The sequence below is a fragment of the Terrapene carolina genome, unplaced genomic scaffold (genome assembly GCF_002925995.2).
Source record: "Terrapene carolina triunguis isolate 2854851 unplaced genomic scaffold, T_m_triunguis-2.0 Scaffold96, whole genome shotgun sequence".
Lineage (NCBI taxonomy): Eukaryota > Metazoa > Chordata > Testudines > Emydidae > Terrapene > Terrapene triunguis.
The window spans coordinates 2926815-2951465 of NW_020664447.1; the positions used below are offsets into that span (position 1 = coordinate 2926815).

General features: G+C 41.6%; 1 protein-coding gene across 1 annotated transcript in view; it reads left to right on the forward strand.

Moving 5' to 3' along the window:
* The window catches only part of TUB (TUB bipartite transcription factor), a 103794-nt gene that overhangs the window by 52239 nt on the left and 26904 nt on the right, over positions 1-24651 (forward strand). Inside the window, exons 3-4 of the mRNA XM_024195833.1 lie at positions 811-973; positions 20467-20601. Of these exons, the coding sequence (XP_024051601.1) occupies positions 811-973; positions 20467-20601 (298 nt within the window). The remainder of the gene's footprint in view (positions 1-810; positions 974-20466; positions 20602-24651) is intronic.

The following is a 24651-nucleotide window of genomic DNA, read 5'->3' on the forward strand; positions in this document are numbered from 1 at the left end:
ATTGGTTCCCTGGTTAGGTGCCAACTCAGGTTAAGCTTCTGTTAACCCTTTACAGTTAAGGCAATTAGGGTACAGCTGCTAAGGAGGATTCTATAGCTACTGACTGGCTGGGTGTCCATAAAAGGGAGCTACCTCCCCTCATTTATCACAGCTTCCATCACATTCTAAACTTAGAAACATCTGGAGGGAGAGACTTATGCAATCGTAAAGACAATCCTCTGCCTTCTAGCAGTTAATATCTGCTTTTCACCTGGTGTAAATGAGAATTGAAATTGAAAATAGGGTGTATAATTAAAATTCAGCATGTATCATTGTTACACTGGGCTTGTGTTCAGTCTTGTCACTTGATTCTAGTTTACAGATGATCTTTTCTTGATTTACATAAACATAAATCAGTGTTTTCATGCCTCATGCTCTTGGTTATCATATTAATTCACAGTGCTCCCACATCGTTGGCTTCCCAAAAGATGTTGTTTTTTATCCAGCTCTGACAGCCAGTAGACTGCTCAGAAATATCTATTTGACCTGTTTGGTACTTTCAGTAGCGTTTTAGAAAGGTTTTCTATGGCCTGGCATCCCAATGTCCTATTAGACTGTGTTCTTGGCACTTGAAAATAGCATACAAGGTGGACTGCCATTGCAGAAGATGTAAGGATATCTGTTGTGATTTACTGGAAATTCTACAGTATGACGTTCAATTAACATTCAGTTAAGCACAGTTTGCAGAACAGAAGTTATGTGCACACAGACTCCCCTAGAAAAGTGGCATTTATTCTAATAGTAAAGTACTTTTCTTTGTATTTCCCCCAGCGAGCATTGCTAGAACAGAAGCAGAAAAAAAAACGCCAGGAGCCACTAATGGTTCAGTCCAATGTAGACAGCCGCACAAGAACCCGAAGAATGAAACATTCAGAGGAACAAGCGCCGTTGGTTGAATCGTATCTTAACAGCAACAGCAGCACCATTTTTCATGGTATATTGACATCATCTATAGAGTGCATGTTTACTGCTAGAGGTCCTGTTTAGTGTGACAAGACAGCAAGTGTGAAAAATCAGGACGGGGGTGGGGAGTTAAAGGAGCCTATATAAGAAAAAGACCCAAAAATCGGGATTGTCCCTATAAAATCGGGACATCTGGTCACCCTAGTCCTGTTATTTTGTTGAAAAATGAAGTGAAGATGGGAACAAGAATGTAATCTTTTAAATGAATACCTGAAAGCTTAGCTCAGCTGTGTTTGGGGATGAAAATGATAATTATGCAGAATGCCAAAGTAACCACTATCATAACTTTAAAATGAACTTTTTTGACAGGGAAAACTTTCAGTATGATGTCATCCTTGCTTTCCATTTAATAAACTGTAATCTCCATACTTTACACTCTCCCTTTAAATCTGATTTCAATATGTGAAAGGAAGTTGTTGAATGTTTTGTACAAAGATAAAATATGGTAGTGTACCATAATACTCTGAGGGGCTACGTGAAATGCAGGTATCCACGCTACTCACAAATTGTGAGTGAATTTTTTTTTCTTTTCTGTGGAATTTATTCATAGAAGTTCCATAATGCATCAACTATGAATAAGGGTTTTTGAATAGTAAACCTCTTTTAACCATGCTTCTGAAAGATGTTCAAGCGATAGATCTGATTTCAGATGAAGGGGGGAAAAACACATTATTTTCTCTCATAATCAGAGAAAAAAAACATATCAAAAGAGAGACTAATTTTTTCCCCATGCTGTCTAGGAAGTTGATTTTGTACAGACTTTTAAGAAAATGTTTTCTTTGGTAGTTAGCTACAGGAGATAGAAAATTTCCTTTTACTTTTCTCATCGTAACAGCTAATCAGAGGCGCAAAACCCTGTCCTATGAAATGTTATTTTATGATACACAGCAGCAATTACCTTCTAAGCCACCTTTATTGTAAACTTAAATAACAAGGATTTCAAGTCAGCTACAGCCCAGAGAAACCAGACATCATCTCACAAACAGTAGTGAAATCCTTATTTATACTACATTAAATCCTGCAAGTGCTTGCACCCTGGGCAACCCTTCTGACATCAGTGAGGTTGCCTGGGGTGTTAGTTAAGGCAGAATTTGGCCCTTCATATCACATCACATCAAAGTTTTTTCACTCAGGTCATTCCTTGGAACAATTATTCACTTCTTAGCCTCAAATTACTTTCTTTTAAATTCTCTCTCCAACCCTACCACCAAAGGATGTCAGTGGGCAGCACAGACTTTCAAACCCTGATAAAGAAGCAAGACACTATATTTTACAATGCCATGTAAACCATTAAATGAGGTTCTTTTTACATCTGACGTAGTACAAGTAAATAAGATGGGCAGAATAGCATAGTACTGAAAATGCATTAATAATATATAGCTATATTTTCTCACATTCTGCGTTTGGTTTGTAAACTTCTGGGGATAACTCTCCAGGTAATAAACTGTTTGCGCATTTATCAGAAGCCTCAACTTAACAGCATTTCATTACCCAATAAAGTGGTTTGTTCCTTTGTAAAATCCTCTCTCGGGAATATTATTCTTGAAAACATTGTGAGAACTACAGAAGTGTTCTTTTTTGTTGTATTTTTCTTCAGGAGTATGGTTGGTGGTGTCAGGATTCAGCTGCTGTGTGGGGCATATTTGGGTTGGCCATTTTTAACTACAGTATTCATATCCAATGAAAACTTTGGTATGTGGGAGTGTTGGATGCATGAGACAGCTGGGCTGTATCTAAAGAACTGTTCTGCTCTTCCCCATTCACTTGTTTCTGTTATGGGTGTGCTTTAAAATGACTCTTTTGGGAACTGGTGTCCTAGTGCATAAACTGTACTGCATGTCTGAGCGGGTGTGTGAGATTCATTCCTATGTCGCAAGCACTGCACAAAGACGGTGTCTCCACATCTACCTCCCCACATTTTTTTCCTTGTAAAATTCCTGTCTATAAGCTATAGGAAGGCGTAACACAGGAATGTTTAATTTGATGAGTAAAATTAAGCCTGCCCCTGTTGGAAGGCTGGGTGATTAAATTATGGGGTGTATTTATAATGCAAGGTCAGGAACAGGATAACACGATTCTTTCTTCCCATCATATTGGAGCTTGTCTACACTGGGAAATTGACGGCATAGCTATAGTGGAATAATCTATTCAGCTATGGCTATTCCAGAATAGCTCCCCATGTCAACACTTTATTCTGGAATAAACAAATCTTTATTGCAGAGTAAATCTACTTTTGTTCCAGTATAGCGTTCATACAAAGAGCTATTCAGTAATAGCTATAGTAGAATATCTTCTTCTGCTATAGCTGTGCAGTTTCCTTTTATAGACAATCCTTAGCTGGTGTTGGAATTCTGCAGGGAGTTGCAGAATGATTACTGCTAATCTAAGCTTAATCTATAATCTTAAACTAAAATAGGGAAAGAATAAGTTAAGAATTACTTAGACGAGTTAGATGTCTTCAGTTTGGCAGGGCCTGTCAAAATACTTCCTGTATACTTAAGGAACTGGCTGAAGAGATCTCTGAGCCATTAGTGTTTATCTTTGAGAGCTCGTGGAGGACTGGAGATCCCAGCAAACTGGAAAAGGGCAAATATAGTACACATCTATAAAAAGGAGAATAGGGACAACCCAGAAAATTATAGACCAGTCATCTGAACCGGTACCCAGAAAGAGAATGGACCAAATAATCAGTCAGTCAGTTTGTAAACACCTAGATGATAACAAGGTGATCAGGAACTGTCAACATGGATTTGTCAAAAACAAATCATGTCAAACCAACCTAATGTCCTTCTTTGACCATGTAACAAGCTTTGTGGGTAAGCGGGAGCAGTAGATGTGATACGTCTCAACTTTAGTAAGGTTTTTGATACAGTCCCACATGATCTTCTCATAAGCAAAGTAGGGAATATAGCCTTCACAAACCTTGGGTGCACAACCAATTGGAAAACCATACTCTGAGAGTAGTCAAGCTGGATGTTCATATTGAGTGGGGTTCTGCAGAGATCTGTCCTGTATACAGTTTTATTCAATATCTTCATAAATGATTTGGATAATGGCATAGAAAATACACTTATAAAGTTTGTGGACAACACCAAGCTGGAAGGGGTGGCAAACCCTTTGGAGGACAGGATTAGAATTCAAAATGATCTTGACAAACTGGAGACATGGTCTGAAATAAATAGGATGAAATTTAATAAGGACTGATTTGACCTATCAGTCCTCATCCTCAAAGGAAACCTTGCACAATGCTTTCCAAAGATGAGCCTGGGAGCTTAAATTCATTGCTCTGCTAGACACCAAAAATCATGGACTGAACAGAGACACTGGATTTATGGCTTGTTGCAACAATCTGTAACCCACTAACTCCCTCTTTTTGTCCTATGATTGCAGAGTTGTTAATTGGCCACTCTACAATGGTTTCTTGAATGGTACCTTACAATATGTGCTAACTACTCATGCTAAACAATCTGTTCCATCTCACATTTTGCTGGGAGTTCCTTTCCCAGACCTGAAGAGGAGCTCTGTGTGGCTCAAATGCTTGTCTCTTTCACCAATAGAAGTGGGTCCAATAAAAGATATTACCTCACCCACCTTGTTTCTCTAAGGCCGTGTCTACACTAGCGCTTATGTCAGGAAAACTTTTGTTGCTCGGGGTGTGAACCTTCCTGCCACCCTGAGTGCCATAAGTTTTGCAGGCAAAAGTGCTCTCCTGTTGACATAGCTACCACCTCTCATTGAGCTGGTTTTATTATGTCAATGAAAGAGCTCTCTCCTGTCAGCATAATGCGGCAAAACGACCGCTCTTACAGCGGCACAGCTGTATCTGTATAGCTGTGCCCCCATAAGCTTGTAAGTGTAGAAATGGCCTAAGATGCAGAGTACTACACTCAGGAAAGCATAATCAGTTACACTAGTACAAAATGGGAAATGATTGCTTAGGAAGGAGTATTGCAGAAAAGGAACTGGGGTTATAGTGGATCACAAACTTAATGAGTCGACAATGTAACACTGTTGCAAAAAAAAGTGAACATCATTCTGGGATGGATTAGCAGGAGTGTTGTGAGCAAGACACAAGAAGTACTTCTTTCTGTCTACTCAGCACTTAAAAGGTCTCAATTGGAGTACTGTGTCTAGTTTGGGAAAGATGTGGGCAAATTGGAGAAAACCCAGAGGAGAGCAGCCAAAATGATTAAAGGTGTAGAAAACATGACCTACGAGGAAAGATTGAAAAAAGTGGGTTTGTTTATTCTGGAGAAGGGAAGGCTGAGGGGGGGACTACATGATAACGTAAAAGTACATTACTTTTACATAAAGTACGTAAAAGGTTGTTATAAAGGGGCAGGTGATAAATTGTTCTCCTTATCCACTGAGGACAGGACAAGAAGTAATGGGCTTTAATTGCAGCAAGGGAGATTTAGATTAGACTTTAGGAAAAACTTCCTAACAGGGTAGTTAAGCACTGGAACAAATTACCGAGGCAGGTTGTGGAATCTTCATTGTTGGAGGTTTTTAAGAACAGGATAGAGAAACACTTGTCAGGGCTGGTCTAGATAATATTTAGTCCTGCCTCAGTGTAGGGGACTGGACTTGATGATCTATCAAGTTCTCTTCCATTCCTACATTTTTTTGCAGGAATGTCTTGTTACATTCGGGATGGAATTTAAGGAAGGTGAGAGTAGATCTGAGACTCCGGTCCCAGTTAAGGGCTGGACTGAGAGAGTGGGACAAAGGTGACTTGACTTTACTTTTGCACCTATAGATTCTGGAGTTGGGGCTAATGTAACCCTCAGCATAAGATAGAGCAGCCCAAGGGTTAGTTTTTTGTTTTGTTTTGTTTTTGTTTTTTAAATACATTATAATATATGAGTGAATCTAGTGCTGGTGAAAGGTACTGGAATGACAGCTCTGAAAGTCTTTACCTATAGAATGGAAAAGAGCATTGCTAGCAGCCATGTAGACTTCCCTAGATATTAACAAAATGATATGGTTAAACTCTTAACATGGAGGTGAGAGGCCAGTTTGTTATGCCCATTCATTTCTTGGTGTGTGTTAAAACTGCCAGTGAGAAACCCCATTAGTACCCTTAGTGACATGGGTGATGACACCTCTCCATTCAGGAAATGGACTGAGACTATAAAACTCAATTTGCATATGTCACCATAAACTCAGTAGCTGGTAATTATTTTTCAGTCTCCAGTGACTTTTGGCATAGGACTGAAAGGTGGTGTGTCCCTGAGCCCATCTGTAATCCCATATAGAATTACATGTTTTTCATCTTTCATTCAATTACCATATTAGCATTGGTAGCAATTAATACTATAGGATAACTTCAGAAAGCAACAATAATTGTTAGGAAAAGGAAAACTTCAGGTAAAGTGAGGGCTTCTAACAGCAATGTGCCAGTCCATAAAGTGACTGAATTGAGCTAAACAATTAGTAAGGAACAATAACAACACTGATAGAACCTTTTCCCCTTGAGTATTGAGTTGAGCTTCTACTTCTAACAGTCTAGCAACTGCATTATTTCCACATTAGATAGCCATTGTGGATGGACCATTTCAGATCCATCTGGCCCTAGTACAGATCTTAAAACTATTACTGAAATATAAAGCTTATACACCTCTATCCCGATATAACGCGACCCGATATAACATGAATTCGGATATAATGCGGTAAAGCAGTGCTCCGGGGGGAGGGGGGGGCGGGCTGTGCACTCTGGTGGATCAAAGCAAGTTTGATATATCGCGGTTTCACCTATAACGCGGTAAGATTTTTTGGCTCCTGAGGACAGCGTTATATCGGGGTAGAGGTGTATTTAACAACAGTACTTGTAGACTGATGATCTACAAATGGGACCCTTGAATGAAAGAGGAGTTTTGTTTTGTGCTACTGTTTGGAAGAAATTACAATATTACCTTTTGTTTCAAAACATTGTAGATGTATTTGATATTATGGAATCGGTTCGTGTGTGTAGGTCAATCAGAAGACATAAACAAACAGGGATTCTTGGTGAGATTTTGAAGATGTGTCTAGGGGAAAATAAATAGATGGAGGGGATAGAAAATATTGATACAAAAGATGAGTATAATGACAGGTCAATGCCCTTTTGGTACTAATATCAAGTTTTAAAAGTAGTTTAAATTCCGGGCAAACAGATCATTTTGCGCCTGATCCATATACTATTCATGTCAATGGGATTCTTTCTATTGACTTCAATGAGCTTTGAATCAGGCCTTTCATCTTGTGAATAATCCTAATATGTCCCAAATAATCAGATAAAAATTCCATCGTTCATCATTATAAATAACTGCTTAATAATTTTCAGCAGTATTGTTTTTCTCGTTGTTTACATCATTATAGAAGAAAATATATATCAAAAAAATAACATAATTCATAAGAATAATTTCTGCCCAGAAAAGGCCATTTATTTACTACTTTTTTCCCCTCTCCATGTTTGTTTCCACTTAATATCCTTGTACGGCATATTGTTAGTGGTTAGTTTAAAATGTTTACTTCCTAAATCGTGCTCATAATTCTGGAACATCTAGGTCACATCTGCTGGCTTATTTTCAGGTATCTCCACATCACATATTGCTACAAATTTTCTACAGAATTGGACAAAATCATAAGCCCCTACAAATGTGTGATAGCAAAATTCCTTGATGTACACTCTTCTTTTCAGGCTGTTTAAAGTATTGCAAATATCTGATGTGTGTTCCTGGAATATTGCCACCGATTTAAGTAAAGTGGGGAGATAGACAAAAAGTTCATATTTACATACATACAATATTTGCCTTTATTGCAGTAATTGATTTTTTAATATAGGATTTACTGAAACATGGTAAATACATTCATTTATTTTTGTAACTATCATGCTGAGCCCAGTTCTGCATCTATTGAAGCCAATGTGAATTTGCCACAGGTACAGGACTGGAGGTCTGTACACAGAAATGTAGAGCAACAGTTGTGATTTAAAACATCTTTATTTGATCCCAGATTTATGTTAACTTAGTAACCAGACTTAGGCTGATGTAGAATAATTATTTCACAGAGTTATAAAGAACTGACCTTTTCTACTGCTCCCTTAAACTTTCTGCAAAAATGAAAGGCAATTTTCATAGGCAAGAAGGTATCCTTTTTTTCCTGTGAAAATGGTGAATTTCCACTTGGGACAAATTCCTTTTTTCACAATTTTGAGAGGCTAGAATCTGAACAAGGCAAAGTCTGCTTTTATTAATGTTACTTTTTTACAGATGTGGCTTTTGTATGTTTGAAATTAAAATGTTTTCAATTAAAAACACAATAAAATTCTCCTTCAAGTAACTTCACAACAACTTTTGATTTAGAAGTTTAGATTAACCATGTACAAGATAGAAAAATTACTTTCTCTTTCGTTGTATGCAGTGTTGTTGTATCTGTGTCAGTCCCAGGATATTAGAGAAACAATGTGGGTGAAGTAATTTTTTTTTTTTTGACCAATTTCTGTTGGTGAGAGAGAAAAGCTTTTGAGCTTACACAGAGCTCTTCAGGTCTAGGAAAGGTACAGAGAGTGTCACAGCTAAATACAAGGTGGAACAGATTGCTTAGCATAAGTAGTTAGCACATACCCCTCCAGTCATGGGGCGGGGGAGGGAAGGAAGGGCTGGGGAGAAAGACAGGTGGAGTGGGATGGGGCTTTCCACTAATAGATATTACCTCACCAGCCTTCTCTCACTAATATCCTGGGACCAACACGGCTACAGCAACACTGCATACTTTCTCTTTGACATTTGGCAGCAGGGCTAAATGTCTGTATTTTGTGCCAAACAGATTTCTGATCACAAGTCATAACTCTGGATTGTTAAATTTGATGTATCATTCTGTTCTGGTACGATAAATGATGAGAGAGAGAGAGTTTTCCATTGAATGGCAAACTGTCAAATTTTAAGGTGACATCATTTAATCATTCATTTTAAAAACATTTGTGCATGTTCAGCAAAATTAGTGGTTTGGATCCTGTTTTCTGTTGACTTCAGTCCGAGGTGTTTGTTCTTTTTTAGGGAGAAAGCAGGGAATATGTTCTCTGCATTAGATCATACTCTTGATACTTGGAGTGCTGCCTTACCTCTTAATGAGGTGTGGGAGAATTTTGTGTTAGAAGATTATAATAATTTTTAGAAACTCCACGGGTGTCTTATAAATGGCAGCATGAGACCTCCAGCATATGTCGCCCAGATTGAAATCCCCCATGCTAATGCAGTTTTTTAAAAAACCCAACAGATTGTAGATAGATGTTTGAAGAGTTGCTCATTCTGTTCTCTTGTCTGACGTGATATGTAACAGAAAACTTCCCAGTGCCCCATCTTGTGATTTACTAGTTAGTACATTGATCCATAAGCATTCCAGATCTGTTTTTTCTAAATTGTCAACAACGCTAAAGTAACAGTATCTTAGATACAGGGTATGTCTACACTTGGAGCTGGGGGTATGATTACCAACTCACGTAGACATATTTGCTCTAGCTCTCAAGCAAGCTAGTGCACTAGAAAAGAGGAATTTAGACAGAGAACATGGGCAGCTGTGAGTAGCGGCACGGGCTAGCTGGGCTGAGTTCGTACCCTTGGGTTCAGGTGGGTTTGTACTCAGCACGACTAGCCCGTGCTGCCACTCGCCACTGTCTGTGCTACACCAGCTATGCTACTATCGCTGGCCTGCTAGCTCGATGGGCGCTAGTGAGAGTATGTCTGCACAAGCTGGGAATCACACGCCTAGCTCCAAGCGTAGATGTAGCCAGAGAGTGCCATCCCGATCCCCTTCTGCCCACTTTTTCTTTTCTAAATAAGTTATATCCAGTGGTTTTAACATTCCAGTCATGTGACTCATCCCACCAGGTTTCAGTAATACCAGGTATATCAGATTTGTTTTCATAAGTGAGCATTTCTAATTCCTCTAGTTAAAAAACCCAATACCTAACAAATGTAAAAACGGGGCAGTTGATAGCAATGAGTACAAATCAACCGTTAGGAAATACAGGCAATTAGTAAGGGAAGCTAACGGTAGCAATAAAAAGATCTATGGCCAGTAGGTTTAAGGATGGTAGGAAGAAATTCTTTAAATATATCAGGGACAAACAGAATCCTGTAACTTCCTGGGCTCCTACACTGTGATCTGCTCAAGTGCAGAAATACACCCACATGGATTGCATCACACAATTGGGTTCCTACATTGTAGAGTTGAGGACTTATTTGACTGAAAAATCCAATGTAGACCTCTGGGCTTCAAGTAATATTTGTGTTTAAAAATAGGATATCTCAGATTGCAATGGAGTTAAACCTGGCATTATCTGCAAAATAGTCATAGTTTTGGTTCTTGTACTTGACATATTGGGGCATTTCTACAAGGAGTTATGCTCAGTTTATGAGGAGCTGTGCTCTCTCTTTGAATCACTAAAGAGAGACTCCTGCAGCAATTTAAATAGTAGTTTTTTCCCACATGAAGCCCTATTGAATTCAGTGATGTTCTGTGCAGGCACAGCAATCTGCCTGCTCGCTACCAGTTGCAGGGGCCTTAGACTAATCTTTTGGGGAAGAGACTATGTCTTGCCAAGTGTTTGAACAGCACCTTGACACTGGGACCCTAATCCTAACTGGGACTTTTGGGCATCACTTCAGTCATTCAGTTTTACAGGCCTTCTACAAAACTGGTGAAAATTGCTGATTTTTTTCAATGAAATTTATCATTTTTACCTATCTTTACTTCACTAGAGAGTTCATGTAACTCTAGGAACATCCCATGCCTTGTAAACTACTTAAAAAGTTATATTTTAAGCTATGTTGGAACAATTTTAAAATAGATCAGATAAAATTATAGTGGATCACTGTCCAAATAAATAGCAACATTCTCAAGAGCCAAGAAATTACAAAGAAAGGTGCCAAGCCATTTTTATGGAGATACATGAGAGCACATCCAACGAGTAGGCAAAAGCCAGTGCATCTATTAAACTGTTGCTTAATTTTCTTTGCTCGATACTCATTCTACTTTCACTTGTCATGAAATGAGAAGTGTGAGAACTTTGATAAATGGACTGAATGGTTGCCTAGTAAAGCTGAGTGGATAATTTGCAATGAATAATTTATCTAGCTGTTTAGCCCCTTTTCCCGTTTGTGCTGTTTTTTCGAGCAGATTGCAAATTCTTCAAATGTATTCATTATTCAAATAATCTTTACAAGCTTTTTCTTAACTCCATGCACTGATCCAGAAGAGTTCTCTGTGGGTATTTAATATTCACTACATTGTGTGTGTTGGTTAGTTTCAATTGAGATAGTAAACGTACGTGGTATTGTTTCAATTATCCAGTTGCTGCTGCTGGGTATTGGTGTGCCTTTAAATCTCATTTTATTATCTCCGCCACTTGCACTTGATTGTCCCATCTTTATCAGGTCCAGTCTGATGATGTGTATTCAAGATGGCAACTAAACTGAGTGCTCCATGGCCTTGAGCATAAAATGGTGGAAATCTTTCAAATCCTTCCTTGAGGAGGTTACACCTCTTTGTTAATATTCAGGCATCTACTGCTGAAATTTATGTGCCAGCTTTTCAAAACTAATTAATGCAGCTGCAATCCACACTAATAATTATTTAACTTCAGATTAGTTAGGTCAAAGGATAGCTGACATGATGGCAAGTAGTTGGTCCTAAAAAGTTTTTGTTTTTAAATTTTCAGTTAGTAATATCAGAACATTCCATCCCATTTTGATTAAGCCACATTTTAGACTCCTTCAATGGTGTTTGATCTGAATGGATGGGCATATTAAACAAAGTATTAGAATGGATGTAGAGACCTGGCTAGTCAGTGAATGTAGGTCATTTACTCACTTGTTAGGAAAATACTGAATTCTACAAACTAGATCATCAGCATCATGAAAGAAACAAAACCAGAAAAAAAACTCTCCCTAATTTAAAAAAGGAGAGAGAGAGCTGCAAATTTAGATCAGAATTACTGGATATGTAAATTCAACTGTTTTAAAGTTTATTCACAGCAGGGCTCTTTGCTGCCCTGGTTAGTCAGAGGCCTTCATGACTGGAGAAACAGAGCCTAATGTGCTGCCTTTCACATTAATCTTGCCATCCTCCCTGAGGGATGGAGTGGTCGCTGCCTCTGTTCTGTCTCATGCATTATCCACAGTGTTCTGTAATGTTTTGCAAAGGGATTGCAGCCAGTGAGCTTATGACTAGTATTAGTCATTTGCTAAAGACTGTAAGTGGAATGAGGAGTTGGGGTAAAACAGCCCCATTGGCCCATCTGATCATCATCTGACTTCTGCAGATTTCATGCGTCTGTTATGTACAAGTGCGTTAACAAAGGTCTCTCTAGTAAAAGAAAGAAAGCAGTTAATCCACGGTGTTTTGTAAATTTAAGACTATTTATAGACTTGTGTGTTGCAGGAGAGGAGATGTGAGTTTGCAAATGATTTTTATACAGGTTGGATGCTCATCTTGCCTTACTCATGTGAGGATTCTCACTGAAGTCAGTAGAACTGCTCATATTAGAAACATAGATAGCTGGGTTTGTGATGACCGGGAAAACCGTATGGTGACTTGCCTGCCTGGTGCGAAGGTTGCGGATCTCTCGAGGCATCTAGATAGACTTATGTGTTGTGCTGGGGAGGAGCCGATGGTTGTGGTACATGTAGGTACCAATGACATAGGGAAGGGTAGGAGAGATGTCCTGGAGGCCAAATTTAGGCTGATAGGGAAGAGACTGAAATCCAGAACCTCTATGGTGGCATTCTCAGAAATGCTTCCAGTTCCACGCACAGGGCCAGGTAGGCAGGCAGAGCTTCAGAGTCTCAATGCGTGGATGAGACGATGGTGTAGAGAGGAAGGGTTTAGATTCATTAGGAATTGGGGAAACTTTAGGGATAGGGGGAGCCTATACAGGAAGGATGGACTCCACCTAAACCAAAGTGGAACCAGACTGCTGGCACTTAACATTAAAAAGATTGCAGAGCAGTTTTTAAACTAGGAGATGGGGGAAAGCCGACTGCTGCAGAGGAGCACGTGGATCGGACAGGGACTTCTCTTAGAGGAGAGTCTATTGATAGAGATTCTCTAGGTTCTAGTCGGGAGCAGAGGATGGAAGAGGATAATGTAGGGGCCAGATCAGATGAGAAACATTCACATAAAGAATCGGACACATCAGAAAAGGGCAGACAAATAAACAGTGACAAGTTTTTAAAGTGCTTGTACACAAATGCTAGAAGTCTAAATAATAAGATGGGTGAACTAGAGTGCCTCGTGATAAAGGAGGATATTGATATAATACAGGGGTAGGCAACCTATGGCATGTGTGCCGAAGGCGGCACACGAGCTGATTTTCAGTGGCACTCACACTGCCCTGGTCCTGGCCACCGGTCCGGGGGCATTTTAAATTAATTTTAAATGAAGCTTCTTAAACATTTTAAAAACCTTATTTACTTTACATATAACAATAGTTTAGTTATATATTATAGACTTATAGAAAGAGACCTTCTAAAAACACTAAAATGTATTACTGGCACGCGAAACCTTACATTAGAGTGAATAAATGATGACTCGGCACACCACTTCTGAAAGGTTGCTGATCCCTGATATAATAGGTATCACAGAAACCTGGTGGACTGAGGACAATCAATGGGACACAATCATTCCGGGGTACAAAATATATCAGAAGGACAGAACAGGTCGTGCAGAGGGGGGAGTGGCACTATATGTGAAAGAAAATGTAGAATCAAATGAAGTAAAAATCTTAAATGAATCCACATGTTCCATAGAATCTCTATGTATAGTAATTTCATGCTCTAATAAGAATATAACATTAGGGATCTATTATCGACCACCTGACCAGGACAGTGATAGTGATGATGAAATGCTAAGGGAAATTAGGCTATCAAAATTAAGAACTCAATAATAGTGGGGGATTTCAATTATCCCCATATTGACTGGGAACATGTCACCTCAGGACGAAATGCAGAGACAAAATTTCTCGATACTTTAAATGACTGCTTCTTGGAGCAGCTGGTACAGGAACCCACAAGGGAAGAGGCAACTCTAGATTTAGTCCTGAGTGGAGCGCAGGAGCTGATCCAAGAGGTAACTATAACAGGACCACTTGGAAATAGTGACCATAATATAATAACATTTAACATCCCTGTGGTGGGAAGATCATCCCAACAGCCCAACACTGTGCCATTTAATTTCAGAAAGGGGAACTATGCAAAAATGAGGGGGTTAGTTAAACAGAAATTAAAAGGTACAGTGACTAAAGTGAAATCCCTTCAAGCTGCATGGGCGCTTTTTAAAGACACCATAATAGAGGCCCAACTTAAATGTATACCTCAAATTAAGAAACACAGTAAAAGAACTAAAAAAGAGCCACCATGGCTTAACAACCATGTAAAAAAAGCAGTGAGAGATAAAAAGACTTCCTTTAAAAAGTGGAAGTCAAATCCTACTGAGGTAAATAGAAAGGAGCATAAACACTGCCAAGTGTAAAAATGTAATAAGAAAAGCCAAAGAGGAGTTTGAAGACCAGCTAGCCAAAAACTCAAAAGGTAATGACAAAATGTTTTTTAAGTACATCGGAAGCAGGAAGCCTGCTAAACAACCAGTGGGGCCCCTCGATGATCGAGATACAAAAGGAGCGCTTAAAGACTATAAAGTCATTGCGAAGAAACTAAATTAATTCTTTGCTTCAGTCTTCACGGCTGAGAATGTTAGGGAGATTCCAAAACCGGCTTTTGTAGGTGACAAATCTGAGGAACTGTCACAGATTGAAGTGTCACTAGAGGAGGTTTTGGAATTAATTGATAAACTTAACATTAACAAGTCACCGGGACGAGATGGCATTCACCAAGAGTTCTAAAAGAACTCAAATGTGAAATTGCGGAACTATTAACTAGGGTTTGTAACCTGTCCTTTAAATCGGCTTCTGTACCCAACGACTGGAAGATAGCTAATGTAACACCAATATTTAAAAAGGGCTCTAGAGGTGATCCTGGCAATTACAGACCGGTAAGTCTAACATCGGTACCGGGCAAATTAGTCGAAACAATAGTAAAGAATAAAATTGTCAGACACATAGAAGAACATAAATTGTTGGGCAAAAGTCAACATGGTTTCTGTAAAGGGAAATTGTGTCTTACTAATCTATTAGAGTTCTTTGAAGGGGTCAACAAACATGTGGACCAGGGGGATCCAGTGGACATAGTGTACTTAGATTTCCAGAAAGTCTTTGACAAGGTCCCTCACCAAAGGCTCTTACATAAATTAAGTTGTCATGGGATAAAAGGGAAGATCCTTTCATGGATTGAGAACTGGTTAAAAGACAGGGAACAAAGGGTAGGAATTAATGGTAAATTCTCAGAATGGAGAGGGGTAACTAGTGGTGTTCCCCAAGGGTCAGTCCTAGGACCAATCCTATTCAACTTATTCATAAATGATCTGGAGAAAGGGGTAAAAAGTGAGGTGGCAAAGTTTGCAGATGATACTAAACTGCTCAAGATAGTTAAGACCAAAGCAGACTGTGAAGAACTTCAAAAAGATCTCACAAAACTATGTGATTGGGCAACAAAATGGCAAATGAAATTTAATGTGGATAAATGTAAAGTAATGCACGTTGGAAAAAATAACCCCAACTATACATACAATATGATGGGGGCTAATTTAGCTACAACAAATCAGGAAAAAGATCTTGGAATCATTGTGGATAGTTCTCTGAAGATGTCCACGCAGTGTGCATAGGTGGTCAAAAAAGCAAACAGGATGTTGGGAATCATTAAAAAGGAGATAGAGAATAAGACAGAGAATATATTATTGCCCTTATATAAATCGATGGTACGCCCACATCTTGAATACTGTGTACAGATGTGGTCTCCTCATCTCAAAAAAGATATACTGGCACTAGAAAAGGTTCAGAGAAGGGCAACTAAAATGATTAGGGGTTTGGAATGGGTCCCATATGAGGAGAGATTAAAGAGGTTAGGACTTTTCAGCTTGGAAAAGAGGAGACCAAGGGGGGATATGATAGAAGTATATAAAATCATGAGTGATGTGGAGAAAGTAGATAAGGAAAAGTTATTTACTTATCCCATAATACAAGACCTAGGGGTCACCAAATGAAATTTTAATAGGCAGCAGGTTTAAAACAAATAAAAGGAATTCTTCTTCACACAGCGCACAGTCAACTTGTGGAACTCCTTACCTGAGGAAGTTGTGAAGGCTAGGACTATAACAGGGTTTAAAAGAGAATTGGATAAATTCATGGAGGTTAAGTCCATTAATGGCTATTAGTCAGATGGGTAAGGAATGGTGTCCCTAGACTCTGTTTGTCAGAGTGTGGAGATGGATGGCAAGAGAGAGATCATTTGATCATTACCTGTTAGGTTCACGCCCTCTGGGGCACCTGGCATTGGCCACTGTCGGTAGACAGGATACTGGGCTAGATGGACCTTTGGTCTGACCCAGTACGGCCGTTCTTATGTTCTTATATTCTTATATGTTCTTATGTATTAGGAATCCAGTATTTAGTACATAGTGGACTTGTCCCATAACTCGTGAATTTGGAGAGTGTTTACCTCAGTGGTTCTCAACCTATTTACCATTGTGCATCTCTCTGTGTGTTATGTGGGCTGCAGCCACACAATATGTATACTAGCTGTATGGCTCTGAGGATGCCACATGGGCCGCAGCTATGTGCTGATTGACCGCAAGCCAATCAGGCTGAGAACCACTGGTTTACATCTTCTATGATAGAGACTACTGGGCCACAAGTATCATTGGGCCTTATCTGTTTACTGAGCTTTTGGGGTTTGCCAATGATATTTAAATGATCTTGTGAGCAAGCCAGTTCTTTCCTCTAGATTCCTTGCCATATGTAGCTTTTTATCCTGAAAGAATTTTTTTGTTTGTTTCTGGTGCACGTGAGTGCATAATAATGGCAATCTGCGCCTTAAAAAAAAAAGTGGCGTGGTATGGGATCCATGTCCTGTGGGGTGGATTCTGTGCAGCTCTAGGGTCAGATTCTCTGCAGATGTAAAGTGTCTCTGAAGTGTCCCTAGCCTCTGTTTGACAGAAATTGGGAATGGGCAAAAAGGGATGGGTCACTTGATGAATACCTGTTCTTGGGATTGCCAACTTTCTGATCACACAAAACTGAACCCCCTTGCCCCGCCCCTTCTCTGAGGCCCTGCCCCTATTCACTACATTCTCCCCCCTCCATTGCTCGCTCTCCCCCACCCTCACTCACTTTCATTGGGCTGGGGCAGGGGGTTGGGGTGCGGGCTCCGGCTGGGGGTGCAGATTCTGGCCCCCCCAGAGTGGGGCCAGAAATGAGTGGCTTGTGGTTCAGGAGGGGTCTCTGGGCTGGGGCTGAGGGGTTCAGAGTGTGGGAGGGGGTTCAGGGCGGGGGCAGCAGGTTGAGGTGTGCGAGGGGGTGTATACTCTGGCTGGGGGTGTGGGATCTGGGGTGGGGCCATGGATGAGGGGTTTGGGGTGCAGGAGGGATCTGAGGGCTGGGGCAGGGGGTGGGGGTGAGGAGTGTGGGCTCCAGGCACCAGCCTCGCAACTCCTATTGGCCACTTTTCCTGGCCAAAGGGAGCTGCGGAGCCGGCACTAGGGGTGGGGGCAGTGCACGGAACCTCCCTGGCTGCCCCTGTGCCTAGAGGCCGCAGGGACATATCGGCTGCTTCTGGGAGCTACACGGAGCCAGGGCAGGGAGCCTGCCTTAGCCCCGCTGCACCACTGACAGACTTTTAGCAGCCTGGTCAGTGGTGTTGACTGGAGTCGCCAGGGTCCCTTTGCGACCTGGTGTTCCAGTTGAAAACTGGACGCCTGCCAACCCTACTGTTCTGTTCATTCCCTCTGAAGCACCTGGTATTGGCCACTATTGGAAGACATGATACTGGGCTAAATGGACCATTGGCCTAATCTATGGCCATTTTATATTCTTAGGTCGTACCTCCGTTGATGACAGGGGCAGCTCTAGGCACCACCAAAACAAGCAGGTGCTTGGGGTGGCAAATTATCAGGGGCAGCATAATGCTGGGGCCCCAGCTCCGATCTGAGGCAGTGTCCTGGGCTGGATCCTGAGTGTCCTGTTGTTCTCTGACCGGGTGCCGCCGGGGCTGTGCAGCGGGGCAGAGGGAGCTGGCTCAGTGGGGAGCGTGTCCCTGCCGCTCTCCCACGGGCAGCGGCCAGCTCCCCTCAGGCAGGAGCCGGTAGCGCGGCCCTGCCCTGGTCACGGAGCGCAGGGGGTGGCAGCGGAACCTGGCGGCCGGGTGGGCTGCTCCTCCAGCGCCGGCTGCGGGCTCCTCCTTGGCTTGTCTCCGCCTCTGCCTCCTCCTCCCCCCTGTGCCACCTCCTGCCTGGGTAGGGGAGGGGAGCGGCAGCCTGGGCTGAGCCGAACTCGTGCCGCTGCGCAGGCCGAGCCTGCGGCCGGCTCGCAGGGGTCCCGGGAAGCGGGAGGCCCGGGCACGCTGCCCTGCGATCACCAGCCGCTGGCTGCTCTGCCCTGGACCCCGGCAGCCCAACCCCACAGCCACCCCAGCTTGCTCCATGTGAGAGCTACAGGTGGTGCCCCCCGCCTGGCTGGCTCTGTCCCTGGCCACGCCGCGGGGTGACCGCCCGGGATTCTGGGGTGTTGCTGAGGCTGCCACAAGCCAGGCTCCCCGGGGTCCGCTGCCAGTGTGGGAGCCAGGCCGCAGCCCTACTCTCAGAGCCTCCTCCCCTCCCTGCGCTGCATAGCAAGACGTGGGACTGTGGGCAGGGCTGCTACAGCCACTTCAGACTGGGATTGGCTCAGGGGGAGCGGAGGTGATTGTGCCCTGGCTGGAGGGACTGGGCAGCCCCCTTCCCGCCCCCCCCACCCCCAACGCCCGCTACTTGCTCCTGCCGGCATGGGGCTGCAACGCCCAGCTCCAGAGGGCAGCGCCAACCCCCTCCCCCCCCCGGGCGTGCTCGCGGGGAAGGAGAGACAGGAGGCAGAGCTGTTCGGTGTCTCCCACACAGCTCCAGGCCTCTCTGGCTGTTCGGCAGTGACAGCCAGGCTGGGTAGCCCGCCAGCAGCGTGACTTGGTCCGACCCACACGGACCACATGAGCCCTGGGGTTGGCGCTGACGTCCTGCCTATGCCAAGGCCTCCGGCGCAGAGGCAGCCCTAGCTCTGCCTAGGCAGACAAAGCCCAGCTCACTCCATGGCCGGCCCAGTGAGTAAATGAGTACACTAGTAGGAAATTGTTTTATTTCACTAACTACAAATTCTCTATTTTCATTTTTTTAAAATTTTAAACAGTCAAAAACAAAACAAAACATTGCAATGTGCAAACGTGTAAAAACCAAAAAAAAGGGGCGAGGGCAGCCAAATTTTTTTTGCTTGGGGTGGCAAAAAACCTAGAGCTGGTCCTGGTTGATGACAGTTCACAAAAGTTAAAGATCTAGCCCCTAAAGTTCTTATTGTACTGCTCAGTGTTGGTATATTTGGGGGCTGAAGGGCTTGACCATTTCTTTGTATGTAGTTCATGAAGATAATTGCTTTAAATAAGTGTGCAAAACCTGAAAAGTATCACAAAGCCACTTTAACAAAAAAATCACTTTATTTCATTTAAAGGCTCATTCTAGCTAGAAGAATAAACTGGGGTGTGTGTGTGTGTGTGTGTGTGTGTGTGTAAGTAAATACAGTCCTCTGGCAGCACTGTATAATAAATATAAAATCTTTATTACTTTGAAAGTCACTGCAATCATATGATTATGCTGGCTTTCACAATGAATGCTTGTTCCATTGAGATTTCTATAGAATGAATTAATATGCAGCCCTTATAAAGTCAGAGCAATTTTTTTTTAACTTTAAATGGATATATTAAGTGTCTATACATTAAAGGGCCTTTCTTGCCAAAGTTGATTGTGCTGTGAATTTTAATATAAGAAGTAAGTTTTTTGAAGTTAAACTCCAGATGATGCTTTTGCAGGAGTTAGCCGTATACTTAAGGCACTGAGAACTATGGGAGGGGGGGAAAACCCAGCTATCATTATCTTATATTATTGAGCTGGCTCATGGGGCTTGATCAGTGATCAGCACTGACAGAGCTTTACTACAGGGAAATGTGCCGCTTACAGCGGCTCAGCAACATAGTAGCATCTGTGGTGGTATTTTGGGCCTAATGCATAGCAACCAATACATTGTAGGAGGGGGAAGAATGGGAGGAGATGAAACAAGGTTAAAAAAAAACCCCAGCCTTAACAGATCTGCCAATTTAAATTCCATTGTAGCTCTGCAATTGCTTGTTTAGTTTAATTTCCTCTCTGCACAAAGATGTCAGCCAAACCTTAAACTCTGCTGCACTTGCATTCTTTTCTGTGCTTCACAGAGTTCTCATTTCATTCTCTCTCTTGTTTTCCTCTCTCTCTCTCTCTCTTTTTCTTTTTGGTGCGTGCCCTGAATCTCTCAAGCAGTTCAGGAGGCCGAGCAGGAAGATGTAAAGGTGGTAGCAGATGCTCAAGCTCCAAAATCGACTAAAAAAACCAAGGCAGCAGCTGCAAGCTGTCAAACTGGCAGCACGAGAAAGGAGAAAAAGGGGAAACACAAAGGTTAGCTGCATGCTGCTGAATATCAAACACTGGGTTGAGTGGCAAGATGCTTCTGTATTTTTTAAGATTCTTTGAATGCTTGTGATGTTGTGATAGCTGACAACTGTTTAAAACAAATATTATACAAATGCATGCACCAGATGGGAAAATTTGCATTGCTTGGTCCTATTTTAGCACATACATATTGGAGTGAGGGATGGTCAAGATTTGTCATCCTAATAGTTTTGCAAAGCCACATATTAATGTAGCCTGTACTAAAAGAACAAAGGAACAAAATATTAATATAATGGGCACTTAAATTCTACAGAGGTTTTAGGAAATTGTCTGCTTAGAGCCATATTACACCAATTCATTTTTCAGACCCATCTGCATTTGCAGGAATCAGACTTAAATTGCAGAAATTTCTGTCCAAAACTGAGTTTTAAAGGCTGTACAAATTTAGGGTCATGGCCCCTTTGAAGTCATTGGGAGTTTTGCCATTGATTTCAATGGGGTCAGGGATTCACACTTAGAATGAATCTGAAGTTATTTCAGATCCTCTGTCAGGTCAGCATACATTTAAGTGTATAAATAAACATCTTTATGAAATAGTTCTGGACACTAGCTCATAGACACACATAGTACCTATCCTGAAAATGTAATATCTAAGGCTGTTTTGCAAAAACAAATACCCACCACAGACAATAACAAAAGAGTGAACAAAAATGGAATTACTGCCAGTATAAGGTTTAGCAGCCGAATCACTTGAGAATAATGGAGCAAGTGGGACGAACTGATTGAAAGTTATATCAGTGATTTGTTGTTGGGTTTTTTTGTATATCAGTATGTGTATTTACTTTTAACTAGAGACCAGATCCAAAGCCCATTAAAAACCAATAATCTTTCCACTGACTTCAGTAGGCTTTACATCAGGCCATTATAACCTATATTGTCTGGACTCAGCCAGAAAGTTTTCCCTTTTCATATATATCTGACATTCTCTCCTTAACTTCATAGGTAAGAAAATAATTTGTACGGTCAATAATCCTGTTAATAAAAGAAAGCTAGTTGCTAATGCTCAGACCCACAATGGGACTAGGCATTGCAACACTGAGCATCACAATGCCTAACTATTAGGTGCCTAGAAAATCACTGGAACAACAAAGTGAGCCACAAAGCGTGAGTTGGGCACCAAGGCTCTATATACAATGTCCAGGAGAGAGATGGGCACCTAAGAACGCGATCCCCAAAAGTCAGTATGCTAGGTGAGTAGCTGCCTAAGATAGCGAGGAGTGTATGTCCTAAACCCCACCTCACTCACAGAGATAAGCACCTAAATCAGGGCTGCAGGGAGGCCCCTATTTCTGCTTGCGAACCATACCTGGAAACACCTCTCCTGGAGTTGAGCAGCTTTGGTGCCTAAGATGTTTCTGGTGAGAATGAGATAGGGACCTGCCTCGCGCCACACAAAATGGTCAGAGGAGGAGGAGGCACCCACCTTATAACCCAGTGGTTAGAGAAATCATCTGAGGTGTGGAAGACCCAAGTTCCTTCTCCCCCTCCCCCACCAGAGGGGTAGAAAGAATTTGAACAGGGTTGTCCCACCTCTCAGAAGAATGCTCTAACCACGGAGCGGTCTGATGTGGGAGTTCCCTCAGTCTCTCCTGTTCAAGCTGTTCCACTGTGGATAAATACTTAGTCACTGGAACAGGAGGACTGGATCCTGGGTCTTCCATCTCCCAGGTGGATGCCTTAACCACCAGGCTATAGACACTCTCCCTCTCCCCATAGTATTTATCCAAAGTGGAACAACTTCAGGAGAGATTGAAGAAGCCCCCTGCCCCGCATCAGATTATTCCCTAGCTCAGTGGTTAGAGCACCCTCCTGAGACACAGGAGACCGAGGGGGGAATTAAACTTTTGTCTCCTACATCCCAGGTGCTTGCTCTAATCACTGGGCTAACAGTTATGAGGTGGGCAGCACCAGAACCTCCTGCTCTAGCCAGATTTTGAATGGGACTCAATCCGGTAGGCATGCTGAGAAGCCACTAGATCAGGCCACAAAGGTGGCATGGCACTCCTCTGCCTATCTTCTCCCAGTTCATGGATCACACTGGACAGTTTGACTTTGGACAGCTTAGGCAGGAAATTGCTACCCCACTCTATGTCGGGATGGCTGTGTGCAGAAAGCTAGGTGCTTAGGAAACTTTTACCCTAAAAACTTAGGTGCCGAGTGAGTTGAGGCTACTAAAGTGTTAGGTAGCAGCTGGGCAGGAGTTCTGTGGATCTCAGTGGTGTGTCTAAACTGAGATTTAGGCACCTAAGTACCACCGTGGAGTTGGGCCTAAGGTGGTAATATATTGTACAAACCTCCTTGTCTCTTTGATACCCTGGGACCAACACAGCTCCAACAACACTGTGTATTACTTCTAAAATCACAGTTTTATATGTATTTGTTTTTTAAAAAATTGGCTTCTGAACTGAATTTAAAAATTGCTGTTGGAATTTAAAAAATGGGAAAGCTGATATTTCTGGACTTCAGATAAAAATAATTTACTCCAAGGCAGAAATTTGAACACCAAGTTTTGCCGGTGAGTTAAATCCTCTTAAAACTTTAAAACCTGGAAACTTTCTAATGGAAGTGCTGACTCAGCCCGTAGCTGAGCATTATGCATGGTAATACATAAATCATTTTTACTGTATAATCACAAACTCTGGGCTGTAGTAATAGCCAGATTTTGACTCTGGTAATAGTCCATTTTCCTTATATGGGATTTCTATATAATGTACAGAAGATTAAAATATTACTTCAGTCAATTAAAATAGATGATATTTTGACAAATGTATATAATTTAGATTTGCATAATACTAAATTGCATATAACCGACTGCATTATACCTTTTTCTGTGCTGATTTTCAGACCATTTTTTAATCTCTTGGCTCAATGGGTGAAATTCTAGCTCCATTGAAGTTGACAGGAACTTTGACAATGACTTTAGTGGGGCCAGCATTTCACCCCACGTTTTCCTAGGTGCTTGTTTGGGTGCTGTTGGGACCTTTGAGCATTATTGCAATAAAAATAATAATTACAGGAATGTGTTATTTAAAAATGCCTGATATGTCCTATGGGACAATGTGTGATGAAGAAATGTTCCATAATCATTGGAATTGTTTTTGCTGGATAGATGACTCAGTGAGAAAACATTTGCTGTGTGTAGTTTAGTTATATCATGATCAATATGTGCTGACCCGGTTTATTATCTTAGCACTGCCACTAAATTAACACAAAATTTTTTGATCCCCAAAGCCTTGCTTTTTTGTTTTCAGGAAAGACTTTTTAAAAAGAAAATTCCCAAGCAGAAATATGTTGATATATTTTAGCAGACATAGATCATTTCAATTGTAGTAATTGCATATAGTAATAAATAGCCACAGAATTTGTGCTAATTAGGCGCTGTAGTCTAACTTAAAACCTTCAGTTTAGTACATACAACATTAATGAATTTGGTAATTTTTGCAAAGCTGTATTCACCGTTTTCTTAGGAGCTTCTGGTAGTTTGCACTTACCTGAGAGATTCATTTTAAAAGAACGCTGTCAGATAGTTGAGACTTTTGTTTTTTAAAAAAGTATATGAACTAATAGCAGCAGAAAATATTTCTCTGAATTAAAAGACAATCCCGAATATAACTTTTAACCCCAACATTGTAACACTCTGCTAGTATAATGAGAGTGAAACTGGCTAGTCTAATGTGACTATCCAAGCTAAGTGAAATGTAAATAAGGCTTCATCATGTAAGCAGCTGAACAGCTTCTGGAATTGTTCAAATTCTATTGAAGTCTGTGGGAGCTGGAAGAACACAGCTGTTCCCAGAGTTGCTCAGCTTCATGCAGGATCAGGCCCATAATAAACATAAGTGAAATTCACATAGTTGCAGAAGGTCCATGAAATCCCCTCCACACCACTTAAGCCCCCCCCCCCCCATGGGGTTGTATGCATGCAGTGTGTACATGAGAGAGCAGATGGAGCACAAGCAGAGCAGTTGTACAGGGGGACCTCTGTACCTCCTAGAG